General features: G+C 39.3%; 1 protein-coding gene across 2 annotated transcripts in view; it reads right to left on the reverse strand.

The window, feature by feature from the left end:
* Positions 1–6,314: 6,314 nt before the first annotated feature.
* The window catches only part of TPRG1 (tumor protein p63 regulated 1), a 146,915-nt gene continuing 143,288 nt past the window's right edge, over positions 6,315–9,941 (reverse strand). For both annotated transcript variants that reach the window (XM_019794748.2, XM_019794747.2), the window contains exon 6: positions 6,315–7,843. In XM_019794748.2, coding sequence (XP_019650307.1) covers positions 7,649–7,843 — 195 coding nt within the window. In that variant the 3' untranslated portion in view covers positions 6,315–7,648. The remainder of the gene's footprint in view (positions 7,844–9,941) is intronic.

Here is a 9,941-nt window from a genome sequence, read left to right on the forward strand (position 1 = left end):
GGGAATATATCTTTTGCTCATGCAAAAAGAAAAAAAAGAGAGAAACTTCCACACATCTGGATCCATAGTATAGCTGGAGTCAGCACTTGATTAAATGTACAATAATCCATTCTCACTGTTTGTAGACTCATAACCAAATTCAGTTTCTAACAAGTAACTAAAAAGTGCAACTCATGAGAAGGTATAATATACCCCAAAATAATTGTGAAGTTTTGCCAATTTATTCCAACAAAAAACTGGAGAACATGAATGGGAATCAATCCTAAGGATATTAGAGCAGAGTGGAAGAAATATATTGGAGCAGACAAAATTTATTGATTACACTGCACCAGGCTACAATTCTAGATTCAATGTGTATGAACCACTAAAAATGGCTCAAATAGTTTGCTTGATTAATTGCCTAAAACATGGGGCCAAAGGAAGTATATACTGAATGAAGTTGAAATGCCAAAGGAAGGCATCTAAAGGCTAAAGTGTATTATTATGTAGGACCCCCACCTCCCTTCTGTGTCCCCTGTAAAGGACCAGAGACACTTCTTTCACCCAAGCCATGTGAAATACATTTATGAGGGGAATCACGACATGCTTGGGCTGTACCTCCATTGTGGTTATTCTCTGTCAGCAGAAATGACAGTGGGAACTGCTGCCATTGAATGGGCAATCTGAATTCAGTGAGGATACGGTACCTGGGGTGGTGGGTGCTAACTCAAGTCACACCTCCGTTCATTTCTGCTTATACAGATCAAATAAGACTTGAGTGTGCTCCCCATCTATTTTTGCTCTAGGGACAAAACAACCAATTAACCAATGCCAAATATCTCTGTGGATCAAACCATTCTGACTACTGCTTTGGCTCAGCTCCCATCATGGCAGCCATGCCCACCATGTCCTCTAGATTGGAGACAGAAAAAAAAAAAAAATCCTACTTAAAAATAATGTTGGTTGCCAGAAACTATAGAAGAGGAAATGTCTTACCAACTTAGAGTTAAATATTAAACAGATACTTTAGCAACAAAATTAAAAAATAAATTTCAAAGTCAGAAAAGAAAATAATTAGTAGGAACTAGTAGAGGTTTACTGTGAGTAATCCATACTAAATTTGACTCATTTCTTTCTCTCTCTCTCTTTTTTTTTTTTTTTTTGAGTGAGAGAGAATGCACATGCATTGGGAGAGAGAGAATCTTAAGCAGGCTCCTTGCCCAGCACGGAGTCTGGCTTGGGGCTCCATCTCGTGACCCCGAGATCATGACCTGAGCCAAAATCAAGAGTCAGATGTTTAAGCAACTGAGCCACCCAAGCACCCTTCATTTGTTTCTTAAATGAGATTACTAAATCAGAAAAAAAACATTATGTACAGTTTTAAACTGACCCTAAGTTTCCTGTAAACAAATACTATCATAAAGAAAACCTGGATTTCATTAATAGTAGTGTGGTGGCAAATGAAGAAAAACTACACTCTAATTTGTACTGGTCAGACTATATATGAACTGCCAGGCCTCTGTTGAATATGATATTTTCAAAGAAAGGTTAGCCAAACAGAATACCACAAACAAGAGATGAGTTCAATAAGGGCTCTATATAAACCATCACATGAAGAACAATTGTAGGAACTGGGGTTTTTGTGTCAAAAAAACAAAACAAAACAAAACAAAAAACCCCGCAAAACTACTTCACTGGGAGAATACCAGTTAGCTACCTTTATTTGAACTGTGAAGACGTGGAATACAAAATTGGTTTATTTTGGGTAACTTCAAGGAAGATCTAAGATTAAATAGAGAAATTTCTAGAAGGGAAGATTTGGGTACAATGTTCAGTAAAACTTTTTCCTTGCTGCAGCCGCTTAGCAGAATTAGCTGCTGCAGAAAGCCAGGGATTCTGTCTTGCGAATGTTTTTGCAGAAGTTCGGTCTACAGCTACTGTGCTGTAGGGCATTCCTGCAACAGGTAGGAGGCTAAAGTAGATGACATTGAAGGACCCTTCCAATCTCAGCTTCAGTGAGCCCATAAAGAGTAAGCAGAATGTAAAAGGAAAGAAGGACCCTTCCAATCTCAGCTTCAGTGAGCCCATAAAGAGTAAGCAGAATGTAAAAGGAAAGAAGAGGAATTTCTGAGATGCATGGCATAGGTATTATTGACAGGATGTGAGACACAAGGGGCTTGTTTTGGAGAACTTGATCCTGACATATTTCCCATCCATAATGTAGCATTCTGATCCTTCCTATCTAACTAAAAAACACAAGAGTTAATTACATCGGACCAAGCATTTTTCTCACCTCAATTTAACCCATCAACGATGATACACTGATTTAGATGCCATGCCTTTCCCTGGAAATGGAGATATATGGAAGCTGTAGGATCTAATTGCAGTGTTGCCAAAAATTCACTATCTGTTTTTTGAGCAATTCGTTGCAAATTCCATGTGGCTTCATCCAGGAAGAGACTTGCGAGATGTTTGCTAAGATCTTTTTAAGACTGCGCACTAAGAGCCCATCAGATACAAGATCTAGACTCAGGTGCAAGCTCATGACTTTGTTTTTCATATTTCACATTGGTTGCAGCCCTGAAATGAAATCTAGCTCACGTATTTTTTGTCTTGGGTTTTAAGGCTGAAGTGAGAAATTAGCAGAAGATACCCTGATTCCACCTGTGGCTACAGAATTCTTCTAAGGGGTTGATGCAATCAAGTGGAATAAGAAAGTATGGATCAAGTCTCAGTCACTTCCAAGGCCTCAGAAGCAGTTCTTCCCTAGCTTCCGAGGAACAGTTATCTGTGAGGAAAACTGGAGGCCTGGCCCCGTAACTGCCTTAAGAGCACGTTGTGGGAGGTGCAGACCAAAGGTGAGTTTACACATCAGTGACTAAAGTTTCCTGCCACCAAGCGTAAGAAGTCACTCATGAGCAGCGTCCCTAAACCACAGCTACAGGATGTGGGCACAAGCCCTTGTATAATTGCTGGCCAAGAGCCAATGAGCATTCATCCCTGTGCAAATACTTGGGCTTTTTGTTGTTGTTGTTAACCTTTGAAAACCACAGGTATTAGTCTCTCTTTCTTCCCCTTGGCACAAGTCATCTTCTTTTCTCCAACTTGATCTCTTGTGTATGAAGAATTTCTGAGGAGCTTTTAAGCCTAAATTTAATACTTTTGCCCTCCCCTCTCTGCCCCACAAAATGCCAGGCAGAGGTAAAGCTGCCTTAGAAAATATCTGCTGGCTCTGCCGGCTTCCGCAGCTTTGTTTGGGCTTTTCGATCAGAGTGACCTTAGCCTTTAAGAAAAGACAGGTTATTTCTGGAAATTCCCCTTAAACAATGATGACCTATTGTTTTCTCACCTCAGAATTAGCCCAGCAACTATGACGCCCTGATTTAGATGCTGTGCCTTTCCCTGGGATAGAGATACATGCAAAGAGCAATGGGCCAGGAATTGGAAATTGGAAGCTTCAGAGTTTAATCCCAGTACCAAAAATCCACCATCTGCTTTCTGAGCAATTTTTTTCCAGTTTGTATGCCTTTGCTTCATGTTCTGTGAAATGAAAGCATTGGGTTGGATGGTTTCTAGACCTCCTTAGCCCCAGGGCTCTATGCCTGGGCTTTCTTAGTATTACTTCAGCAAGGGGACAAGGAGAACAGGCCTCAAGGCAAAAGATTCAAAGCACATCAACTGGCTTCTCTTTTCTGCCTTAGAGAACAGCCAAAGGTCAGGCTTCCAAGGAGGCCCAATTGCCCACCTGAGGGTTGGGCTTAGCAATTCTTGACAGCTCCCCTTCTTGTAAACTTTAGAGAATCCACCAACCTTGCCTCTGTACCCAAATATCCCACATCCTGGTGTGAAAACCCAAGTTAAACCCACTCCAGGAAAAGAATTTTTTTTTTTAACTGAAAGAGATGGCAGATGGATGTTACAGAGTCTAAATCAAAAGAAGGAGAATATTCAAACCATCAGAATGACCCAAGATGTATCAGGAGACCTTGAACAATCTGTCAATAAAGATGTTCAAGCAGTTTTTGAAAGGAGACATTTCGGGGATTTTCTAGCAGGACTTTCTGAATGCGATAAAGATCAGATAAAGAAGATGGTCAACCATGACATTTTTATGATGATATGCCCGATACTTAATGCCTCTTGTAAATAATCCTATTCCCAATCAAACTTATGATGTCCCTTTCAGAAACTTTGTTGGTATGGTTCAGAGGACAGTCTGAATGAAAAGCCAGGCATATAGTAGGTCCCCTGGTTTGTGGTTCGTATTTCCTGTTGAGCTTATGGACAAGGAACCCAAGTGAGAACACAAAGTGTCCAATGGGAGAATGATGTCAGTAGGTGCATAGTGACCAAGGAGAAATTCCCAGAGGGAACTAAATATAGTTCCCTTGGATATTGTCCTACTTTCTGCTTTCAAGTCTTATCACTCTACACTGGGGTATGCAATGTTTTGTTTTTGTTTTTGTTTTACTTGATATAATAATTCAACCTTTTATTCAGTCCTCACAAGATCTTTATGAAGTGGGCAGAAAAGGTATCACTGTCTCCATTTTACAGATGAGGAAATTAAATCTTAGGAAAGTTAAGATAATTTTCTAGGGTCTCATTTGACTGATTCAATTCTTTCCAAAGGAAAAAAGATTTAATTATCTAATCATTAGCAACAATTATTTGGAGGATCACAATAAGGTCTCTAGCCTTAAAGCATGATATCAATCAACCATCTATCAATCCTGTTCACAATATCCACTTAATCTAGTCCCTACTTGAACACATCAAGTGATAGTCGGCTCCCTCTTCCAAGGAGCAACCCATTTCATCTTTGACATTCCTACATATAAGAAGTTCTTTCTTATCTTACACTGCCTTCCAGATTCCTGAATCCTTTCATCCTCTGGTCATAACCTGCTTTCTAGGTCCCACGTATTGGTTTATGGGTTATCCCACTAGACAGTCTTTGTGAAATATGAAAAGCATTCTCATGTCATCCCTGAGTTCATTCTTCTCCATATTAAACAGTTTGGGTGTTATTAAATGCTCATCCTATTTGTTAGAGGTTAGACCTCAGGGCTAAGAGACATCTCCTTCCTGTCACCTTTTGCATTGATGGTGCTGCACTGTGTCCTTTAGAAAGTCACTTGGGAACAGTCTGTCCTGGGTTACAAGGGGGACAAATGTGCAGAAAGAAGTCTATTGTCAGGTTGATCCTTAAAAGGTAACTCAAAAGAATGTGCTGGACATTTCAGATGCTTCTGCCAACAAATGCCACTATCTTGAGGCAAATAGGGATTTTCGGGCAGCCGTGTTATAATAATTTGCCAATTATGCTGCTTCAGAACCACTGCCAAAACAATCCAACGACTTTTCATTCCACTACTGTTGACAGGACAGCTAAGGATTTCAACATTTCCTTTTACAGTCTGAATAGAAGTTCCCTGCCTTGGGGAATATAACAATATTTGCCATCATAGGGTTGGGGGGGGAATTGGGGGGAAGTGGGTTCTGGGAAGGGGAAAGAGGGAGAGAAAGAGAAATGCCAAAGAAGTAAACAAAGACAAAATAAAATGAGGGTTATTCAAGGTGTGGGTTTTGAATGCCTGCATCAAATTGATGTTTGTTAATGAGTCAGAAGACAAATCTTTGAAATTGAGGAAATAAATTTTTAGAAGAAAAGACTTTAAAAATACACTCTGCACAACCCCCCTACCAAAAAAAAAAAAAAATAGCTGGAATTTTTAACTTAAATACCAACCAAGGTGGGTCTTGAGACAGACTTGAAAAACTGATTATAATAATATTTATGGTGTTCGTCATTCAAAACTTCTTTTCAAAATAAATTTAAAAATAAAATCATAAAATTGAAAAAGAAAAACTTGAAGAGATGAGAACATATGAGATAATCTCCTGAGTTGTTCATCAGGGAAAGAAAAAGAGAAAAGAACAAAGGAAACATAATAAGGTAGGAGAGTATTTTTGAATACATGCTCCTCAAAGCGTTCCAGGACCCATCATCATTCCACAGGGCACACCTCTGAGACCCCAAAAAAGAGGAATCCTGAGGCATTCCCATGTCCACTTCAATCTTAGTGGCTTCACTTCTGTTTTACACATTAGGAGTCCAAAACAGATTTCAATAGAAGGAAAGGGTCTGCTTTCCTAGAAAATAAAATGAAATAAATGTTTGAACAAAAACTATGGAAATTAGGGCACCTGGGTAGCACAGTCGTTAAGCATCTGCCTTCGGCTCAGGGCATGATCCCCACGTTCTGGGATCAAGCCCTGCATCAGGCTCCTCCGCTGGGAGCCTGCTTCTTCTTCTCCCACTCCCCCTGCTTGTGTTCCCTCTCTCGCTGGCTGTCGCTCTGTCAAATAAATAAATAAAATCTTTAAAAAAAAATACGGAAATTGAGACGTTAAAAGTTCTTGAACAGGGAGTGATAGTGTCAAATTGTGCGTTAGAAATCTGGCAACCAAATGCAAGATGGATTAGAATAGAGTCAGCCTCGGATCAAAGATCCCAAGTAAAAGGCTATGGCAAAATTATGCAGGGGAACAGAATTCAACACTTGATCGAATAATATATACCTGTGAAAATGGAATGGCGAAGTTCATGAACAATTTTCAAAGAAGAATGCACTTTAAGCTTGACATCTGGGCATTGGGGTACAATGCTAAGCCACACATAAGTTTGGTACTGCTATGGTCTGACAGTTTGTGACCCCCCAAAATTCATATGCAGAAATCCTAAACCCCAATGTGATGGTATTAAGAAGTGGGGCCTCTGAGAAGTGATTCAGTCATAAAAGCAGCGCTGTCATGAATAAGATTAATGCCCTTATAAAAGAAGCACAAAAGAACCCTCTTGCCCCTCTACCATATGAAGGTATGATGAGAAGTCTATAACCTGGGAAGAGGGCCCTCACCTGACTAGGCTGGCACCCTGCTCTGAATTCCAGCCTCCAGAACTGTGAGAAATACATTTCTGTTTTTTGTAAGCCACTCAGTGTGTGGTATTTTGTAATAACAGCCCAAAGAGACTAAGAAAGCCACCATATGAAATTATTTGGCAAGGAATTTAGATATATCAAAACTGATGGATTTCAAGGACAATGACTGGAACCATAAAAATGCCACAGAGAACCCAGGGTTTTGAAGATGCTGAATGTGAATGCCCACTGGAACACTGGTATAGATGATCAGCAGAAAGAAATGCAAAATTGAACCTTGAAGAAATCTCAGGGATAGAAATATGGATTTGGAAGTCATCCTCATAAAAAGAGTAGCTAAAATAATACAGTCAGACCCCAGTGAAAGAGAAGATCAGAATCAAAGGACTCTAGATCAAGATCCAGAAAATGCCTACTTTAAAGGACAGATGAATAAGAACCCAAAGAGTGTGCCCTCAGTTTATGATTCATTGATAACATTATTTAATGAGCTTAAGAGAGTGCATTTTCTGGTTTTAGGAAATTTGATTATTCATGTATGAGGTCTGAGGTATGCATCTATCAGTCTAATCAAGCTTTTAGATTTCCTAAGACACTAAGTATTCAAAATCATATAGTAGTATTTAAAAGTAATTGTTTCAGTCCAAAAATATAGTGGTCTGAAACAGAATATTCAATAAAGATATACTGATGGATGACATACTTATACACCAAAATGAGTCTCAAAAACCAATACTCCCACGGGCAAGGGAATAGCCAAGTTTGTTGCGGTTTCCAATGAATGACATCAGCCCCGTGTAGGTCTCAATCAAAATTGGTTCAGTTAGCACCATCAGCCCCTTTCCTCTTCCAGATCCAGTGGAATTCTTGTGGGCATTCTGGATAGCTGGAACAAGTTTAGACGTGAACCCGGACAACTGAAGAGGAAAAGAAGGCACAGAGTTAGTGAATGTAGAGTAGGTCCAGAGATACTTCCTCCCCAGCCAGTCTTCACCAAAGCTGACCACTCTCCTAGGGCTGCAACTATCCTTACTTATATAGAAATCACTTCTCAGAATTGTCAACACTGCTTCTGTTAGTCTTTTAATAAATTAGTCAGCCAATAAATTATGTACATAGCGAAATTATCTTCCTCATCCTGTTTATTTTTCATCCTTCATAATTTGTACAACATTAAGAAGTCAGTTTAATAAATATTTGCTGATAGTCTATTATGAATCAGACACCTGTTGGCTGCTGCTGAAGATGAATGACAAGTAAGATGTCGTCTCTGTCTCCAAAGAAGTGATACTATAATAATCTAAGAAATGAACTTTTTAAAAAAGATTTTGTTTATTTATTTGAGAGAGACAGAGAGAGTGGGGTAGGAGCAGAGGGAAGGGATAAGCAGACCTTGGTGCTAAGCATGGAGTCCGAGGTGGGGCTCAATCCCATGACCCCAAGATCATGACCTGAGCCGAAATCAAGAGTCAGATGCTCAACCAACTGAGCCACCCAGGTGCCCCTAAGAAATGAACTTGTAATGATTATACAAATGTTTGTGAAAATAAACAGCAAAAGAGGCACAAGATGGTAAGGGAACACAAAAGAGGTAGAAATCATACGTAGTGAGATGATCAGAAATGGCTTCAAAAGGAAACTCTAGAGACAATCCTTAAAGGGTTCATGGGGTTTCATTAGGTGAAATGGGGTTAGGAAGGGCCTAGTCAACAGCTGTTGTTTTTTCCAACCTAGCATCATTTCCACCACTTGAGATTCTTCTTCCAACAAGAGTACCTCCTTTGTTCTTCAGAGAACCACCCTATTCCATTTAGCCCACATAGTTTAAGTGGCGCTGACTTTAGCATATGGCTCAGGCCTAACCAATCAGAGGAGTCCATTTCTCTGGTCACAGAGATTGGTTCAGGATGGGCACATGACCAGTGTTTTTATAAAACTGATAGAATACAAGCCTGGAGGTATACATGGTAATTTTGCCACACACAGTGACAACCTCACTGAGAAAGAAGCCCACAAAAGTGAAAGAACTAAGACGTAAAGAAAGATGAATTCTTGGCAAAGCCATTCAAATTACTAGATCAGCCGACCCTGAACTTTATTTTTTTTTTAAGATTTTATTTATTTATTTGACAGAGAGAGAGACAGCCAGCAAGAGAGGGAACACAAGCTGGAGGAGTGGGAGAGGAAGAAGCAGGCTCCCAGCAGAGCAGGGAACCTGATGCGGGGCTCGATCCCAGGATCCTGGGATCACGCCCTGAGCCAAAGGCAGATGCTTAAGGACTGAGCCACCCAGGTGCTCCTGACCCTGAACTTTTAAGTTAAGTAAGTAAAAGAAAAATTCCTTCTTTTGGTAAAGTCAATTTGAATTGGATTAAGAGGAGGGTAATTCAGGGAGAATTCTAAACAGAGAAATAAGCAAGGAAATGAAGTAAGAAAGCTCATATCTTTGTATTTCCAATAAGTTCTTTTATTTCCATGATTTCTTTCTAATATAAATGTATTAGCTAAGTCAAAGAAGGTATCACAGAAGGTAAATGACTTACCCACAGTAACTCCACTTTCTGTATTACAGTAAAAAAGAACATTGGAAATAAAATCTTATTCACAGTGAGATCCAAATCTGTTTCTTAGGCAACTGGCCACTAATCTAAATTAAGACTCTTATTAGATATACTCCAATATCAATTCAAACTATGAAGCATACTATATAAAGTGATCATTGTTTCCCATTTGTCCATGAGGAGACCAATCTTTGCTTTAAAGGACTAACACAACAGTGATGATTCAATGAAGATAGAGAAGCCTGTAGTCTTTCCCCATAATACAGTTTTCCATATAGATCTTATCCTGGATTCTTAATTTTATATTGCCCTTGGGCAAACCACTTCTTCATTCTAGTCTTAATTTCCTTATTAGTAAGAAAAAAACATTTAAAATTTAGAATGTATCTACTATTGCTATTTGACCTAACCCATAAGCAAAAAAAAAAAAAAAAAAAAAAAAAAAAAAAACCAT

This window comes from Ailuropoda melanoleuca, chromosome 1, assembly GCF_002007445.2.
Source record: "Ailuropoda melanoleuca isolate Jingjing chromosome 1, ASM200744v2, whole genome shotgun sequence".
In the NCBI taxonomy this organism is placed as follows: Eukaryota; Metazoa; Chordata; class Mammalia; order Carnivora; family Ursidae; genus Ailuropoda; species Ailuropoda melanoleuca.